Genomic DNA, 19,892 nt, shown 5'->3' on the forward strand with positions numbered 1-19,892 from the left:
ATTTTGTTTTGTTTTTAAAATCACAGCAACATACGGAAAGTTATAAAACTCTCCTTGTTCACTTTCCCGATCTTCAGAATAGGCACACTGTAAAACAGTGGCGAATCAAACTTTCTTTTTCTTCGCAGTCCTCGAGTCTGTGTGACTGCATAAATATGATCCTGCTTATTCTCTATTTACAGTTATAATATCTTTAGTGAGCATAAAATAACTGGGATGAACTCTTCAAGTTTTCAGTAGGAAACATGACTTGTCTTTCCCTCGTTGGGATGAGTTAATCTTTTTCTAGGAGTTTGGGCTAACTGTTAAAATAACTACTTTTTAATCATTAAATGTCCCCATAGTTTCCATTGTTCTTCAGGAATTTTTAGAAAAGAAATCACACCAGTGTCCAGGCCTTTTTTTTTTTTTTTCAATATAAAGAAAGATTTATTTTCGGAAGTAGCAAAACCTGTTTGAAAAAAAAATATATTTCTTTGAGTGACTTATTTTATAATGTGACTGTCAAAGTCAGCTATTCTATGATCTACATTTTACAACATATTGTACAAAAGATACATTGATAGGCTCTTATTACCTATTTATATATAATATATATAATTACATATTGCACTTGGACCAGCCAGGCTCGCAGTCATTCATGGCAGAAGTTAATCAAGTTAAATAGATGGGACTAGGTAAGTACTTTTGGTCTCCTTTGGTTTGGAAACGAATCTCCTCGTCGCAGTGCAGTTAAGTGTTCTTGCGGGGTGGGATGGGGAGAGGAGCGATGCAAGGCTTCAGCAGAGGCAGGGAGGGAAGGGCAGGGGTCGTCACCCTCGCCAGCCCACTGCCCCCGGAGCACACGGTTCCCAGACTCGCACCTCCAAGGTCAGGATGCGGTGGTTCCACACAAGCGGCTGGCGGTCACCACTTCCTTCAGGTCACTCTCGGGTTTGCCGGCCACCATAAAGGGCCATGTCTGCAAGAGAGAAGAGGGTGGAGAGGGTGAGTAGACTTGGACTTGAGGAGGGGTGGGCACAGAGCCTTTAGTTGCAGGAGTTTGCAGGCAGGCCAAGGGTCGGTCGCTTACTAGGTATATTAGTGCTTGGCAGGGTAATACAAGCAGCCCCAGGTGGAGGTGGTGGAGGTGGTGGTGGTGGTGGTGGTGGTGGTGATGGTGGAGGTGCTGGTGGAGGTGAAGGTAGTGGTGAAGGAGGAGGTGGTGGTGGTGGTGGTGGTGGTCTTTTAGAACAAGGACAAAACAGGTCTCCTTCTGGGTTCTAACTAATGGGAAGGACACTGGCCCTAACTCCCCAACTGTGGGGCTTTGGAGGCTCTGGTCCAGCATCCTGGCCTTTATTGATTTCGATTTATCTCCCAGTGCAATCCTAGTTATGACTACAAGTTTTTAGTAACCCCCGAAGGGGGTGTGCACTTAGAAAAGGCACAGGGACATTTTATTTGAGATCCTCCTACTAGTGAGAAACCAAAGCTCAGTCTCTTTCCTTTCTTCTTCCTTTCTTTGGGCTGTTATAAAAAAAATACATTCACTTTTTTTTAATATCTAAAGATGAAAGTAGCAGCAATTATAAATGTTCTAATCGATAATCTCATTCTAATTGTAGATTGTAAAAAACGCTACTTATCACAACAACAACAACAACCAACAAAAACCAAACCTTTTTATTTGGAAGGAAAATATTTGTCCTTGCAAAAAGTGTTTTAGCATCCCCTCCCCCAATTCCTGAGAGCAGCTGAGCAAGAGTACAATTCAAGCCTCTTTGTAAGCGCTGGCCAGAGGGATATCTAATCCTTATCATATATAAACAAAAGTCCTGGTCAGGTGGTGGCTTTCTTTGGAGCCTGCACGTTTAAAAATGAAATCAAACGAAAGAGGAAGTTAAAAAACAATCTTAAACAGTAAAATACCTCAGAGGAAAACTGTTCAGTAATCAACACTTGCTTTTCCAAAATTAGGCTCACTCATTGTGAGATAGCTGCTATTTTATCCAGTATACTAAGACCTGAGCGATTTACTGATTGCGTTGACAGTGGCCGGAATTTCTGGGATTTAAAATAGCAATCTACTTAGCCAAGCACTGAATATTTAAGTAGCTGGGGGGGATTTGCATGGACAGTTATGGAGGTGGAAGCACATAAATATGTCTGCATTTAATAGTCCTAAATATATCTATGGACAGAACAGACTTGGATGTTTACAAGAATCGGAGGGGGAACTCAAGTTTTACTCTTAGCTGAAAAGAGGCATAGTAAGCAAATAGGTCTTGTGGGTGCCCAGCATCCAGTCAAGTTTCACGACAGCGGAAATGGCACTCTGCGCGGGGATCCCTGGTCTTTGCCAACTGAATACCCTCGGAAATCCCATAATGGGGTGCCACGTCAAACCCTCGCACAAATCACTCGCGGGCTCGCGGTGCCCAGTGCTGAGAGCCAGGGCACTGCGTGGAGCGCGCTGCGTACAGGTCCCCAGAGATGCTAAGGTGGCGATTGCTAAGGTGTTACGCTCTCGCCCGCGTCCCCAGGCCCAGCCAGAGGCGCGGGAGGACTCACCAGGTTGACTGGGTGAATGTAACCGTTCTCGTACTTGTCGTTGGCCAGGATTTGCCTTAAGTGCGCGATGTAGCTGGACGCCAACCTGAGAGTGTCCAGCTTGGAAAGCTTGGTGTCCGGGGGCACCCAGGGCAGGGTGGTCTTGAGCCTGGAGAAGGCCTTGCTCAGCACCCGCATGCGGGCCCGCTCGCGCGCATTGGCCGCGTTGCGCTGGACCTGCTTGCCCTCCTGGCTGACCCCGCTCAGCGGGCTTTTTTTAGTGGGCGCCTTCCTCCTCTTTCCCAGGCCACTGCGACCCTTCTGTGGAGACCCATTCTCGCAGTTGGATCCCTCCTCGGTGCTCTCGTTGGAAGTTCCAAACTCCTTGTTGGAGTCCACTTTTAGGGAGTCACAGTCCAACATTTCCACTTCTTGAAGGTCTTCTACATCGCTGAGGGAGCCAGTGGACATGTTTAGAGAGGAGGTGGAGGGAGGGAGGGGAGAGAGAGAGAGACGCTGAAACGAAAGGGTCTCTAAAGGATGGAGCTGCCACTTCGAGTTTCGAGGTGGGATCTGGCAGCCCTGTCTCACAGCTTCCCCTTCACAAAGTCGTGAAAATGACCACAAGGGATCCCGCGACAGGGAAACCAGTGCTCTATCTCTCCACCACTGGAGTCCTGGCCTTAACGGAGAGTGAAAGAGCGCCGAGGAATTTGGTGGACACTAGGAATTTATCTGGGGAATAGAGAGGCGGATCCCTGCAGCCCAGGGGAGGGGCCTGCTAGGCCCAACAGACTTCCTAGACCCCTTTCACAAACGCAGGAGACTTCACTCGCAGACCTGGGTTTCCAGCAATCTATTGCAACATGGCTGTATTGGATTCCTTCTTCCACTCAAGTCAAGGAGGAGTAAGCCCTACTTAGAGTCCTTGCTGAGGCTCATCTTCTAAGGCCCCTTTCCTCTGAGGGAAACCCAACTCCTTGTTACTGAGAACTCAGAGAAAGAGCCAGACCCTTTGCTATTAGTGGGCCTTTTCCCCTAAAATACCTCACAGTCACTCTTCCTCCCAAGAAATAACAATCAAAATCCAGCGGGCCCTTGGTTAATACCGCCTAAGACCACAGGGCTTTACCAAGATTGCATTACAATGCACTGGAGAATATCGCAATCCCAATCGCAATCATAGGTCTTGTCTCTCCCTCCCGACCAGGAGAGGCTTATTTTACCCAATGCTCGAGAAGAAAATGCTCATCACTGGGCCGATTTTTTTTTTCTAGATACATTTTACTGTTTAAAATTTACCTGAGGTAACTTGGGAAAGGAAGTGCTAGAAAGAAATTACTTGAGAGAAAGAAGGGAGAGAAGGAGGGAAGGAAGGAGGGAGGGAGGGAAAATAAAAAGAAAATCCATTAACATCTAGTCTCTTTGAAGGTATCAGGGAACTGCTAGTGCATAGGAACACACTTGACTACTGAACACATGTACACGTGCGTGCGCGCGCGTGCACACACACACACACACACACCATACGTACAGCTGACTGGGGATGGGTAGGGGGATGAGAGAGGTCATCTGTCTTAAAGACAAGCTGTGGCTGCTGGAGGAGCCACTTTGCTGACACCTTTTGTACATTTCCTTCTTATACTTTCTTTCTCTTCTTCATCCTCTGGACTACTAGGGTTCCTCATAGAGAGCTGGCCTAATAAAACACAAACAGGACCCTGGCTTGGAAGAAAGGACCTTTTTCCACCCTTAATTCTTAATTCCATCTGGGACTGTCTTTCTCAGGGAGTGATGTCTTCTGGGGGGTAAGAAGAAAAGCACAGGGAACAGGATCCCAAGGACTGAATGAAGGGTGTGCCAAGAAATTAGGAGATGAGATGAGTTTTTTTCCTCAGGGAAAAAAAAAACAAAACAAAAAACACTGTCAGATTTTGTAGCCTTACAATTAGACACCGAGTATTGGGGGCAGGAGCTGAGAGTGACTCTCAGCGGCTGACTCAGAGTCCAAGCCCCTCTGTTACACTCAGATATGGGTCTCTAATCCAGGCTCAGCTGGGAATTCACTAACCTCTAAGATTTTGTTTTGTTAGCAGAGATCTGTTTGCTTTCCCCCTATGCTGTAAACTAAACAGATTGTCAGCAAATCAGTCTCTATTAATGAATTAGTGAACCCTCTCCCCACCCCCATAATATCTTTCTTGAGGACCCAAAATTTGTTAATCAGCAGTGTGGAGATTTATGAGCTCTTATTTTCTGTTGTTTGTGCAGGTGGAGATTTAAATGACCGCATCCACTCCCAAGATTTATTGCAAGAGTGATTGATGTTATAAACCAGGAAAGGACTCTTCCCACAGCAGGCATGACAGAAATATCAAGTTGAAGTTGCCTTTGTCTGCATGCACACTTGAGCCAATACTACAACACAGACAGCTTTGAGAGAACACCCACCAAGCCTGCTAGATGGTTCCTGCTGATTTCCAAAACAACCTTCCTCTGTTTGCCCCCCATCTCTTTTCAGTAAGATCTGAAAGCTCCTAACTGACAAGCCATCAGAGAATGGGCCAGTATTTTGTGGTTTTGTGGGGAGGAAGAGAGAGAGAGAGAGAGAGAGAGACAGAGAGAGAGAGAGAGAGAGAGAGAGAGAGAGAGAGAGACGCAACAAAGACATCTGCAAAATGGCCACAAGTCTCCTAGTAAGATGATGATCAAGATGATAATGATAAAGATGTATGCAAGAAGACTGAGACCTTGTTGCATACCAGATTGCTAAGCTGTGGTGATTTTTATCTTCCTTCTCCTTTGTCCTTTCTTCCACTTGGGGGTGTGTGTGACAGAGACAGCCACAGAAACGTACACATTCCTCTAAAGACTGCTGCTGTTCTTTCTGTTTTGTTTTGTTTTGTTTTGTTTTGTTTTTTTGGTGCTGGAAACTTAAAACTAACAGTTTCTGGAAGAGAGCACAGCTAGTCTCTTATCATAACCAAGTTTTTATGACGGCAATTAATTTTTCTTTATAGCAATGTAAGCAATAATTAAGACTCTTGTCCATTTATCTCACAGTGATATATACTCAGGCTGGGAAGGAGTAGTGGGTTGATAATGAGGCTTGAGAGATTCTGAATTTTTGCAAGAAATGACCACCAGTTTGGGGATTCAATGTGAAGAAGGCTGCCAGTTAGCTATCTTGATGCCAAATTCTGAAGAAAGGAAATTAATAATACTTCTTTTTTTCTCCCGCTTGAATTTTGTATCTATCTCTGCTAATAAACACTGAGGGACAGATGGGTAGGGAAGTGAACGATGGCTGGATTCCACTAAGCAGATCAGTTAGGCTGTAACTTAAGCTCTGCCAAATTTCCCCCAAATATAAACTATTTTCTGTGAGAAGAAAAGCGCTTTGAGGAAGCTAATTAACCCTTACAATAACTGGAAGATTGCTTTGAACGTGGTTGTTTCGGCGAAGTAAATAGAACACTCTAGGTTTGAACACAGGAGGTAGATTCATTCTTACCTTACTTTTGAACCACAGTTCAGTGCAGACATCTGGCCAGCCTATCCTGTACTTCTAACAAACCGTTTTGCTAGGAAGGCTGTCTTTGAGAGATTTTAGTGCTAAGGAAAATTTATCTGCAGAAGTTGTAAAATGAAGATTAGACGTGGAATGTGTCCTTGAACTTCACTCCTGCTTTATCAGCTGGTGCACTTTCAGGAAGTTCATACTTGATTCTGTTGCACTTAGATGATTCGCTTCCTTTTTATGGGAAGGAAAACATCTCGGGCTTCTTTTGAACTGAATTCTATGCCATAACCTTACATTCTGGGGCGTGGGGGAAATCTTCATTTAAATTGAAGTGTTTGTCCTTTCTTTCACTCCTAGCACAGAGCTAGGTATTCTGTAACCATCCTATCCGCCCCTCTTATCTATCATCAATGAATAGGATGTAGATGCATTGCCACAGCACTGAGATTTATGGTTGACAAATGGCAACAATAATAACTAAAGAAAGATTCTTTGTGGTTCTTTGGATCTAAGTGTTGATCTTGGGCTGAATGTTTCATATTCTATATGAATTGTAATGTAGGGGGTCCTTTGGCCACTCCCATAGGTCTCTGTGCAGCTCAGAGTAGCCTGGAACACCCAATGCTTCCCAGACTATGTGTTCTGCTTCTTGCCTTTGCCTCTGAAGCACTGGGATCACAGGCCTATGCTACCACTCTGAGCTCCTAATGTAGAGTTGAAGGCAGCCCAATCCATGCATGCAGTTGAAGGTCTGGGTTTATTCTAGGGAGCAACAACTGAATGGAAATGAGACATTTGGAGGAAACACTTTACACAGTTAGATAATATCCTGTTTTCTAATATTAAAACAATTTTTATTACATCTGCTGATTGTTAGGAAAGAACGGGAAAAACTGTAGAAGAACTTCCAAGCTAAATATCACACAGGACACTTTGTTTTCATTCTTTAAATTCTAGACTTTTGGTCATTACTAAACAAAAAAGTTACTACGTGAAATGAAATATTTATTAAAATCTATTCCAGAGGCTCTTCCGAGTCACAATGAAGTAATAAAAAAGTGGATTGTCATTACTGTCCCGTATTTTTTTTTCTAAATAATGATAACATTTAATTGGGGCTGGCTTACAGGTTCAGAGGTTCAGTCTATTATCATCAAGGCAGGAGCACAGTAGCATCCAAGCAGGCATGGTGCAGGAGGAGCTGTGCGGTCTACATCTTCATCTGAAGGCTGCTAGGGGCATGGTGCAGGAGGAGCTGTGCGGTCTACATCTTCATCTGAAGGATGCTAGGGGAAGACTTGTTCCAGGCAGCTAGGATGATGCCCACAGTGCAATACTTCCTCCAACAAAGCCACACCTCCTAACAGTGCTACTTGTCTTGAATCTTAAAACAAAGCCTGAGAGTAAATTCTTGTTTTCCTGACAATGAAACTCATGGACTACACAGAAAATATCTCTAAAGTCCTTGTAGATTAAATACAATTGTTTGATGGGCATAAGAGGGGACAGCTGACTTGTGGATGGGATCCTTCCTGTCAGGTTAGGAGAAGGTGGCCTGAGACAGGTGGTTCCAAAGTAGCACAAGCTGGAAAGTTTTGAGATCATGAATCTTGACTTCAGGAACATGGAAGATTTCCAGGTTCTACCACATTTAAAAAAATAATTTATTTTTATTTTGTGTGCATTGGAGTTTGGTCTGAATATACATCTGTGTGAGATTGCTAGATCCTCTGGAACTGGGATTGCAGAGAGCTGTGAGCTGCCATGAGGGTACTGGCAATGAATTCGGATCATCTGGAAGAGCAGCCAGCAGTCTTAGCTGCTGAGTCATCTCTCCTGTACTATCATATTTTAAATAGAGACATATAGTAATGTATGGTTTGACTAGCCAAGAGCCATAGAAACCTTATGTAGTCAAGAATTCTGTCCCCATGAAATGTCAGAGACAGCAGTGCCATTGAGCCTGTCTCCTGGTTTGCCTTGTCACCCCATCCACAAAGCCATGCCACCTTGCAGAGGGGCTATATCCCTAGAACTGGAGTAAAGTATGGTTATGAGTCAACATGCAAGTGCTGCGAACTCTAAACCTAGGTCCTCAGCTAGGACAGCGTCCTTAACCACCGAGCATTCTCTCCAACCCCTGCAATCTCTTCAAGTGTCTTTTTGTTTCTATTCTTGTCCTCTTCAAATCCATTTCCAGCAGAGAGACTCAAATCACTTTTCTGATTAAAGTCTCTCAAAGCTGCCTACTGTGTCTTACATCAAATCCAAGTTCCTTTATGTGTGTGTGTGTGTGTGTGTGTGTGTGCATACGCTGCATGCGTGTGGTTGTGTACAGTTGTGCATGCATGTGTGCATGTGTGCCTGTGCATGTATGTGTGGGTATGTGCGTGTGCATGTGTGTGTATGCATGTACTCACATGTGCGGGTGAGTGTATGGTTGGCATGACTTTTTACTTTTCTTCCCTCACTCCATATCACACTGGCCATGTCTGTGTCCCTTGATGTATCAATGTCTACTTTGTGACCTTCGTCTGAGTGCTTTTGCCTGGTTCTCTGTATGTCTAAGTCCTTATTTTAGGACAAATCTCAAGTGCTATCGTCTATAAAAGAATCCCTCTGAGTGCAAATCAGGGACATTTTAAAATTCATCATCTTTCCTCCCACTCCACCCCCACCCCTGAGACAAGAGTTCAACTGTGTAGCCCAGGCTAGCCTGGAACTCACTATGCAGGGTAGGGTGGCTTTTAAGTCATAATGAATCTACTTCAGACTCCCAAGTTCTAAGCACAAGCTACCAAAACCAGTCCCACCATTCATTTTTCTTCACTATTCTAATGTGGTACATTGTGTGTGTGTGTGTGTGTGTGTGTGTTCATACCATGGTATATATATGGAGATCTGAGGACAACTTTGTGGAGTTTGCTCTTTCCTTCCCCTTTAGCTTGGGTTCCGGCCTTAGAACTTAGGTTTTCAGGCTTGTACAGTAAACATCTTTACCCTCAGAGCAATCTCACTGGCCTGCCCATCATTCCTGTTCAACATTTACTCATTAACAATAAAGGATAGCAGCTAGTGTTTGCTGACTTGCTGCCGCATACCAGGCACTGTTGTAGAACTTTCTGGATCCCCTCCTCTAGCTCTCATCACAACTTCGTACGATTTGAAAGTCCTGGATGAGAACAACAGAGCACAGAGACAAGAAACATCTAGTTCACTGGCTTCGTCTTCCAGAGATCTGTTCATGAGTCACGTCCTGGATCAATGATGTAAGCTGCTCTTACTTCTCTTGCTATTGTGATCAGGTTTGTACTTCTCTCCTGGGGCCTGACACACTAAGGTAGATAGAGCCATGTGGGGCTAGAGTCATCTGAAGGATCTAGTAGGCTAAGGATGAATGCCAAAGCAAGTTCTTCAAGTACTCCTGCAGGTTTGAGCTGAGTGGACAGAAGAACTAGGGTGTGGCTTGCTTCTCATCCACTTAGTCTGTCTACTGGGCAGTGCCAGGAGCTGAATGTCTTAGGCATCTTGCTTCAATCAGGTTTTCAGAAGACCCAAGTAGGGGTCAGTGGCTTTCAATTAGCTTTGGAAGCCACTGGTCACTTCTGGCTTATTCCATTGGATGAAAATGAGTGAAGGGTATGCCCCATAGGGCAGCAGGAATACCTGAAGGGCAAATTCAGTGTATAGTTATGGCTTCCATTAAAGACAGATACTACCTGGCCAAATGCCAGAGCCTGGTTTTAACAGCCACTGTGACTGTTGAGGCCTCAGTTGAACTTAGTGATGGCCTACAAAAATCTTTTAAAATTTGCTTTGTTATTCTGTCTCCTCTTTTCCCTGTTCCCCAACTCTATCAAGAATGTAACAAGTGCAGAGGGTTGATGTGTCTGGCTCATTCAAGTACTCAGAACCTAAAGCAGGGCCTTTGCACACAACACATGCTTAATAAGGAGTTAGTAAATCAAAGAATGAATGAACAGGTAGGTGTTGCAGAACATAAAATGTTTTAATTCTCAACTCCATCATACTCTGGAAGTGTCACTTCTGTGCTAAGTTAAGCTTAGACTCATCACTCCCCAGGCACTTCTAGAGAAAGAGTGTAAGAAACAAGCTAAAAAATACTGCCTCAAAAAATGTACTTTGCATCAGAAGGGAAGAGACTCAGTGGCCCAAGGCAATGACCAGGTAGATCAAGTGGCTCGAGAAGTGGCTATGCAGGAGTCTATCCCAGTTATGGGTCTGCAAGAGACACCTGCTGGGTAATGGGGCTCACTAAGGGATGGTCTCACTTGAAATATATGGAAGAAGAAAGGACTCATGATTGCTAGCTACCCTACAGACTACTATCTAGAGAAGGAAGGACAATAGCACACACAAGAAGGAAAAATTATACTCCCCAGAAAGCAAGCAAAAGACTTACTAGGCCAAATGCACAGACAGACTCATTTAGGGGATAAGCTCATCCAAGCAGCCAAGGAATGTAAGGCATAAGAAATGGACCTCAGGGCTTTAGCCAGAGATGCAGTAGAGCAGTGTAAGTTATGCCAGCAAATGAATGCTTATGTGGCGAAGAGTAAACAGGGCAAAAGACCTAGGGGAGAAAGGCCTGAAGTATATTGGGAGGTCGATTTTACAGAAGTTAAGCCAGGAAAATATGGTTACAAATACCTTCTACTTTTTGTGGATCCTTTCTCTGGATGGGTTGAGGCTTTCCCCACCAAGCAGGAAACAGCTACCATGGTAGCTAAGAAGATATTAGAGGAAATTTTCCCAAGGTTCAGAGTGCCCAAGGTAATTGGATGGGACAATGATCCTGCTTTTGTTTCTAAGGTAAGTCAGGGATTGGCAGAGATATTGGGGACTAATTGGAAGCTCCACTGTGTGTGCCATCCCCAGAGATCAGGGCAGGGAGAGAGAATGAATAGAACTGTAATAGACCTTAACTAAATTGTCCTTGGAGACTGGTGCTAACCGGGTGGTGCTCCTTCCCCTGGCCCTGTTCAGAGCCTGGAACGCCCCCTATCATTTTAACCTGACCTGTTTTGAAATCTTGTATGGAACTCCCACTCCTTTGACCCCTGCTCTTGACCTCACCCCTCCATAATGACTTTTCAGGCTGACAAGGATCTTATGGCTCAATTACAAGCTTTCCAGATCTGCCATCAGGAATTGTGGCCTAAACTTAGTGCCCTGTTGAGTTCTAGAGCATTTAGCTCTTATCTGGAGCTCAGAACTAGTTGAGTGATCTTTAATAACTGACCTTTGGCTACATGCCTGAGAGCATTTTCCTATGCAAGCTATCCCAAATGCTGTTACCACTGCCTTACCTGCCTCAGTAGAAACAGCTTTATAAAGTTAGTTTCTGAAAGTAGGTTTGGTTAAAGCCATTGGCATTGACCAAACCATTTCACATTACTGTTTAACTTAATATCAATATGATATTGATAACATATTGGTACTCTTTGGGCCTGGTACTGTTTGTATGTTGATGCTAATTCTGCTCTCCTGAGAGGGGCTGCAGACAAGGAGTGAGTCATGTACTCAGGTGACTTCATGTGTCTGTGTGTGTTTTTGAGACAGGGTTTCAAAAACTCACTCTATAGACTAGGCTGTCAGGTGACTTCTTGTGAACCAATCCCCTAATGAATAAAGAAGCCAATCACTGGGCAAGTAGGTGTGACTTCCGGGTTGGATGGAGGAAGAGAGGAAGCAGGAGAGGGTTAGGTCCTTTTGGACTGGGATAGTGTCAGGATAAGATGTAACTACCAAGAGTGTCTCCTGGTTTCAATGGTGAATCCATCAGTATTTGCCACCAGAGCATTTAGCTTTAATAAGGCTTACAAGTTAGGATTTTAGTTGTTGCGCCCAGCGATTGCATTACCGTTGTTTCTGAACTAAGTTTGTGTTTTGTTTTCCTTCATGCAGCAGCTTGTCTGGGTTCAAGAGAGAAAGGTACGGCAGTGAAGAGTGGGTGTGCCTGATGTGCATTTCAAAGGTTGTGGGGGTTTTGAAGTGTGGGGCTGGCGTGGTAGTGACCTACCAGTAGGAACTTAGCAAGCTGAGTGGAGAGATTTTGGAGCACTGAGTCAGAGTCTCCACGAGATAACAACAGGTTGGCCATTGCCTGCCAGTGCATGGCCGGCCAGGCCCCATGGGGCAGAGAATTTCCTGTGCCCAGCACAAGTGCGGGAATGTGCCGGTTCATTTTTTAAAAATATTTTCCACCATATCAATATACTTATATATCAGGTATACTACAAGATAGGTGAAACTGTTTTGAAAAAAAAAATTCTATTATGTTTCCAAAGTTTGATTGAAGTTTTTATTGTTTTAGTAAGACCAGGCTGAGTACAAAAGTGAAACTTTTATTTTCACATAATTCTGCAGGCTGGAAGTGCAAATCAAACGACCACCATGGTTTGTCCTGGTCAAGGCCCTCTGTCTGGCTTTCAGATGGTTACTTGTGTAATGTGTTCCCTTACTACTCTTTCCCCTGAATGTATACACTCAGGGACAGAAAGATATAGGAAGACATATATGAGGTCCTCCTTATAGAAGACCACCAGGCCAATGGGAAGGACACGTCCTTATGAACCTCATTTTAAACCTAATTACTTTCTAAAATCTCCCTCCAAATATAGTGAGATTAGAACTTAAGACTTCAGCATATTAACTCTAGGAATGTAGTCCATAGAATTTACCTTTAGAAATTAGAGCTCCTGAAATGGTTCTTCCTATTTCTAACTTACAACTAATTAAATATCAAGATAAGATTATGACTTTTCTGTAGCTTTTATTGATAACAAAACAGTAGCAAATGACCTCAGGTTTTGTGTGCTTTTTCTTTCTTTTGTGGTGAATCTTTGTGATGAAGAACTGTACATCGAGACTCATGGTCTATGATGAGGAGGGCCCCACAGATTCCCATTCTTGAAATTTGCAAAGAGAGAGGAGGACTTTAGCTCTTAGCTAAGAGCTCTTTAGCTAAGAGCTTAACTCAGTTTTCAAGAATTACTAGTGGAAGAATTTAGGCCCTACGTGAAAACAGACATGCGTTAGATCAATTTAGTCATAAACTATGCCAGCAAGTGTTGAGGGGTTTCTCCATAGACAAACGCAGTTGACTAATGGCTGGGTGCTGTTGAGCTGGCCACTCTGACACGTTAGATAAAGTCAGTATTATTTTAAGCTGAAATGTTGTACAGATTCTAAACTTCTCTATTACTTCTCTATATTACTAAGTAAGTTCATTTCTCTTTTAGCCTGATTGCAAAGACGACTTTGGCCATGGCCAAACAGTTTGCGTAGGAAGAAACTAATGCTTCTTGAAGGAATTTGCGCAGAAAGCTGAGCTAAATGAGCTAAATGTTGAGCGGGGAAGGTGAACCTCATTCCCCTACCACATTCTAAAACATCAAAGGCACGAATAGAACCACAATCTTTGTTCTTTTCACATTTATCTCTTAAATTAGTCTGTCTCAGTATAACACTCCTGCGCTGAGTGACAGGGACAGTGCCCAGATCCTGTATGCATACTTATCTAGCTGTGTGGACTTGAACATGGATGAATCTTTTAACTGGATGGATCCCTGTATCTTCCTCTTCAGTGTGGTGACTACAAAATGGATCTTGTGATGTTAATTACAGTTTACGCCTAACATGCAGTCAACAGTCATGATATTGGTGATTGTGATGGTGCTGTTACTATGGTCACCATCTGAAAGGGTTCTCATCTTTGTTTATTTCTACTAGTGATAAGATCATACATAGAATCAAAGACTCAGCCATAGCAGCAAATCAAAATCTCAGAAAGGGCTTAGGATACAGTTCACTTGGTGGAGTACTTTGTTCAATGTGTACAAAACCTGGCCTGGATTAGCAGAATTGTATGAACTAGATGTGGAGGCAGTGGTTATACTGGGGAAGGGTCAGAAGTTCAAGGCACACAGGGAGTACAAGACAGGCCTCAAGTACATACACTTTTGTGAAACTGAGACTGAGACAGAAACCAAAACCTGAAGACACTTCTGATCAGTAGGAGATAGCCCCTAGAAACTTCCCATAAATTATGCAAGTTAGCAGAATTTAAGTTTTTAAAAATGGACTGTAAATCTTTTTCTTGCAGAATACCATGGTGACTCCTGCTTAGACAGACAGTTGTTTAGGTTTTTCTTGTTCCCCCTTTAGGGCCTTTTCAAATTGTCTCATTTCTTCTAACTATACACATAACTCTCTTGAAAGTTAGAGAAACTTTAAAAGACAGTATGAATATGGCATGTATGTTCAGCTCACATATGTTCCCTACTGATGGACATCAATAACTCACATCACAGAAGGCTTTGGTCATGGGTACTGAAAGTGCAGTTCCCCCATACCATGTGGAACCCCCTGAAAGAAGAATGTTGTCTCCAAGCGTCTTCTTTGTCCTTCATCTATGAAAATACATTCAGCAATACAGCATTCATTATCTTTCTTAGGATACTCACAATTTTAAAAAAAAGTAACTGGTGTCTTTTTTTTTTTTTCTTCTAAAGAACAGTCTTTTAAAGTAAAGTAAAAGAGCGGCATAGCGTGAGGACATTTGTTAGCTGGCACCACACACTTGGTCATCACCAAACTCTATAGGGAGAGTGTCGAGACTGATTATGTCTTGGTTTGTGAATAATTGTTTCTGTAAATGTGAGATATATCAACAAATTTCACTTATATTGCTTCTGCACAAGCAAGGCCATTAGATGAACTTTCTTTACTAGGATAACCCTTGACAGTTTTCTTCAAGAATATACAGATGATAGACAAACTAGTGTTTGGGGAAATGGTTTAATTGGTTTATGTTTCTTTTGTTCTATTAATGTCACTGTAAAATTTCAAACAGCATTGAAACATTTTATATTTATTTTCTGATAGTATAGCATTAAGTCTGAGTCATACTGACCTAAAAAAGCTCTTTATCTAAAATTATACCCCAATGATCTGTCCAAGTCATTCCTAATCCTCAGCTTTGAAGACATGCACAACGACTTTCTTCAGTTATCACCTATATCTTTGTCAACCAAACTCGACTGATAGCTGCAGACTTTTGAAAAAAAAAATTGCAAATGCTTCTCACAGAACAAAGAGGAGTTCCAGAAGAGCAGGTAAGACCCGCATTCTGACTACGGGGAAGGCAATTCTATAGTGCAGGTAGCTATTGACCTGTCCACCAAATTCCCAACACCTCTGCCCACGTGAGTGCCAGGAAGAAAAATAAAGTGTGAGGTGTTTCCTGTAATTCTCCCTCATCCTGACATAAGCTCCTCTGTGACTCAGTGTTCCTCATCTCTGTTCCCATGAGGCTGGGTGTTGTCTCTTCAGGTCCCTTGAGGAAGCAAGTCGGAATTTCACATCATGCACCCACCCTGATCACACTTGCTTCCCAGTCCTTTCAGACCCGACCCATCCTCCCACCCTTTCTTCTGACTCCCTCCACCACTCACCCAAAGAAAAAAAGTCCAATTTGTGTTTCCCATATGCTCTCTGGATCATGGTTAGACTCCCAATGGCCAGCCCCTTAAAGAAGCCCAAGTCCCTGCCGCCACTTCAAGCAGGTTGATGTGTTTTCCCACTTCAGTTAAAACTGGCTCTCAGTTTATGTAAGTGTTTAAACTTAGTAGACTGAGGTCTTTCTTTTCTTTTCTTTTTTCTCTTTTTTTCAAAAGTAGGGTTGAAAGTTTTTACTCCCAGTATTTTGGTAGTAGAGTCATGTCGAGCTCTGTGAGTTTAAGGTCATCCTGGTCTACATGGCAAGTTTGAAAGTTCTAGGCCAGCTGGAGCTAAACAAACAAACAAAACAAACAAACAAAAAACAAATGAGCTACCCCATGTAAGCACAATCACTACAATCCAACGTTGGTTCTTGTTTTCATTCATATCTTGTGCTTGCTCCTGTTTCTTGTGCCAGGCTACTGGTCTGAAGGCTGTGTCTGTACAATTGTCCACGTTGTACCCAATGTGCAGTGTATATTATATAAATTATAAAATAGTACTGACTGGTTTTGTGTGCCAACTTGACACAGTCTGGAGTTATCACAGAGAAGGGAGCTTCAGTTGGGGAAGTGCCTCCATGAGATCCAGCTGTGGGGCATTTTCTCAATTAGTGATCAAGGGGGTAGGGCCCCTTGTGGGTAGTGCCATCCCTGGGCTGGAAGTCTTGGGTTCTATAAGAGAGCAGGCTGAGCAAGCCAGGGGAAGCAAGCCAGCAAGGAACATCTCTCCATGGCCTCTGTGTCAGCTCCTGCTTCCTGACCTGCTTGAGTTCCAGTCCTGACTTCCTCTGGTGATCAACAGCAATGTGGAAATAAGCTGAATAAACCCTTTCCTCCCCAACTTGCTTTATGGTCATGATGTTTGTGCAGGAATAGAAACCCTGACTAAGACAGTAGTCATAAAGCACATGACCTTCATTTTTTCACTTCACATGTTTTGAGGTTCACTGATATTTTGGCTTACATTAGTGTTTTATTCCCCTTAATTTGATGGATACTGTAATTTTTAATGAGCTGCTTGGCATATTATGGGAGCCCAGACCCACCCAACAGCCAACATTTAAAAGCCTTTTTTACTTTTATTTACTTATTTATTTATCTATTTATTAATTTCTCTCTCTGTCTCTCTCTCACTGTGTGACAGTGTTCATGTGGTGATCAGAAGACAACTTGTAAAAATCAGCTCTTTTTCTACCATGTGGATCCTGGAATTAAACTCAGGTTGTTGGGCTTTTTTCTTTTATAACTTAATTTTTTAATTTTTGAGAATATCATACATTGCTATTCTTTGAATATAATTTCTTCCTCATCCTTCTCCTTTCAACTTCTTCCCTGTGCCTCTCTCAAACTCATGACCTCTTCTTCCTCAATTACCATTGTTATTTTACACACACACACACACACACACACACACACACACCACATGCACTCAGTACAACACAAACAAATACCCCGCTCCCCAAACTCAGAACACTATTGAGTCCGTTGAGTGTTGTTTAGTGTACATGTGTTTAGGGCTGTCTGACTACTTGGAATTGGATGAGAAAACTGACTCTCCCCTTTTCAATAGCCACTGATGGCTTCCAGCCTTCATCTAACAATGACAGCTTGTGAAACTTCTCCTATCCATGTTGGCACATCAACTGAGGCTATCACTAGGCCAGCCTTGTTTAGAGAACCACATGGTTGAGATGTCTGCCATGCCTAGAAGACCGAGAGATAAGTGTAGTCCTCAACCTTCATCCAGTAAGCTTCCTTTGCAACTGGCAGAGGCTACTACAGAGCTCTAGAACCGGCTAAAATGCAGAGAGCACTGCAGTGGTGTGTGCAGATTCATTGCTCAGTCTCCATTTAAGATTCTATGGCAGACGATGCTCCAGTTTGTTCCAAGAAGGCTACAGGAGTCACTAGCCTTTTCTTGCCGTCATCAGTTTCTGAGAGAAAACAAACAAACAAAATACAAAACAATATCATTAGCCCAATCTTATTTTTGAAGATTACAAAATTTAAATTATGTGTATGCCTGTGTCTGGGTGGGGTTATGTGCGCGTGGGTGTGGTTGCATTCAGAGGCCAGAAGAGGATGCCACATCCCCGGAGCCTGAGTTACCTGTGATGAGCAGTCCAGCCTGGGCGCTGAGAGCAAGCATGGGTTTCCGTAAGAGCAGTATGCACTCTTAAATGCCGATGTGCTAAGTCCATGGTGTATTAGTTACTTTTTTGTTTGTTTGTTTCTGTGATAAAATTCCCTGACAAAAGCAACTGAGGGAAGAAAGGGTTTGTTTTAGTTAGACGTTTGAGAGAGAAGTCTGTCACGGGGGAGGACATGGTGTCTGTCACGGGGGAGGACATGGTGTCTGTCACGGGGGAGGACATGGTGCGTATGAGGCAGCTTGAGCCTAAGGAACCTACCACCCACAGTTAGGGGGGCTCTTCCCATGTCAATTATTCTAATTTAGGCACTTTTTCATGATATGGTCAGATATTTGTCATCCTGCTGAATCTAGATCCTGTCAAGTTAGCCATTAGTCTGAGTCAAACAGGTATAAAGAGCAACAGATTGAGAAGCACAAGACAGACAAATAACAGCGTAGTGTTAGGCAGCAGAGAAAATTATGTGGCCTATACCAACATCCAAGAGCAGGGGCAAATCACTGAACATAATTGAATTATAGGGGTGTTAAGTGAAGATCTAAGCCATAGAAAACCACATGTGATTGTTTAAGGATGGATACATGTATAACGACACAAATAGAAATGTAAGCAAGGGATGTAAGCGTAGGGATTGTGGAACCCAAAGTTCAAAGTAGTGATTATTTTTAACTTGGGGCAAGTTAGAGGAATATAATTCTGGGTGGGGCATAAACAGAGAATCATTGGTACTGTGGCTCTGTAGTTTTTATTTTGAATGACTAGTTCTAGGTGTTTTAAATTAGTTATTTTCTCTCGTTGTGACAAAATACCAGACCAAAAGAACTTCAGGAAGGGAAGGTCTACTCTGTCTTGACGTTGGAAAGGGTCCAGTCTGTCTAGCAGGGGAGCAGGGCATGAGGGGGGCATTGAGTGGCTAGTCACGTATCTGTAGTTAGGAGTAGAGAGATGCTCAAGTGTGGCTGCTCGGTGGTGGCCCATTTTCTCACTTTTCTACTTTGTTCAGCCCGGGACCTCAGCCAATGTTATGGCATCTTTCAAACGGAGGATGGGTCTTTTCTCCTCAGCGAAGCCTTTGTTGCAGTTATACCCAGAGGTGTGTCTTCTAAATCTACTCAACAATGAAAATTAACTGTCATTCATAGTGTAGAAATGTACTGTACAAATGCATGATTGCAGATAAAATGCTAGTTATATGGTGACCTTATATAAAACTATGAAACAAACCCAGACCAACTCCATATGTTTTAGAAAGTCAGTAACATCTTCTACACCACTGTGAAAATATTTATATTTATAAAATTAATAGTACTGAGTATTTCACAACTTTAACAAGAAAATTCACCTTTTCACTCCAACAATACGCTAGAAAGTTTAATAGTTGAAATCAACAACTGCATTAGTTTTGGGGAACTGACCATCAGCAATTCTTCTCTGTCACCTTTGAGGCTTTTCACTACTAATTAAACAAAGGAGAGGAGGTGAATTTCAAATTGCTTAATGTTATTTCAGTGTTGGTGAGCAAGCTGCACTGGTAAGAGCTGCAGGACCCACGCTAAAATTAATAGCCAAATTAAATTTTTTGGATGACCTGAGATTTACTTTTAAACATTTTCTGTTACATTTGTAGATATAGTCTCAAACAAAAAGCAAGTTTTGATGGAGTTTGTATCAAATGGCAGAAACTCAGCCTGATCTAAGGAGGAAGGGAATTAGCTTTGCTTGTAGGTACAAAGCCTCCATCACAACTGGCTTACACAGAGAGGCTTAGTGCCTAACTGGTCAGCCCACTGTTTCTCTCTGACTTCTTTTTGCTGCTTTGACTTCTGCACGTTCAGAGCTGCTAAGTGTTCCTTAAGGGACACCCACTTGGTTCTTCTCTCAGTGCTGTCTCTGTTATTTAAGGTTATTCATCTTAATTTCTATCTGTCTGTCTGTCTGTCTATCTATCTATCATCATTTATCTATCTTCTATCATCTATCTATTTTCTATCATTTATCTATCATCAACCTATTTACCTATCTTTTTTTTAAAGCTTTATTTATTTATTATATGTAAATACATTGTAGCTGTCTTCAGACACTCCAGAAGAGGGTGTCAGGTCTCCTTACAGATGGTTGGGAACCACCATGTGGTTGCTGGAATTTGAACTCAGGACC

At 42.8% G+C, this 19,892-nt stretch overlaps 1 protein-coding gene across 1 annotated transcript; it reads right to left on the minus strand.

Annotated features, from left to right (window-relative positions):
* Nucleotides 1-413: 413 nt before the first annotated feature.
* Tcf21 (transcription factor 21) lies at nucleotides 414-3,264 on the minus strand. Its single transcript, XM_031380583.1, has 2 exons — nucleotides 2,554-3,264; nucleotides 414-961 (listed from the first exon to the last, which is right to left on the minus strand). Exons 1-2 carry the CDS (start codon nucleotides 3,001-3,003, stop codon nucleotides 872-874), a joined length of 540 nt encoding a protein of 179 aa, XP_031236443.1. The 5' UTR covers nucleotides 3,004-3,264; the 3' UTR covers nucleotides 414-871.
* Nucleotides 3,265-19,892: the final 16,628 nt, after the last annotated feature.

Source organism: Mastomys coucha, unplaced genomic scaffold (assembly GCF_008632895.1).
Source record: "Mastomys coucha isolate ucsf_1 unplaced genomic scaffold, UCSF_Mcou_1 pScaffold2, whole genome shotgun sequence".
NCBI classification, from domain to species: domain Eukaryota; kingdom Metazoa; phylum Chordata; class Mammalia; order Rodentia; family Muridae; genus Mastomys; species Mastomys coucha.

Coding starts and splice junctions, on each gene's coding strand:
- Tcf21 (XM_031380583.1), bottom strand. CDS start 3,003: ATGTCCACTGGCTCCCTCAGCGATGTAGAAGACCTTCAAGAAGTGGAA. Junction 962..2,553: donor ACATTCACCCAGTCAACCTG/GTGAGTCCTCCC, acceptor TCTCTCTTGCAG/ACATGGCCCTTTATGGTGGC.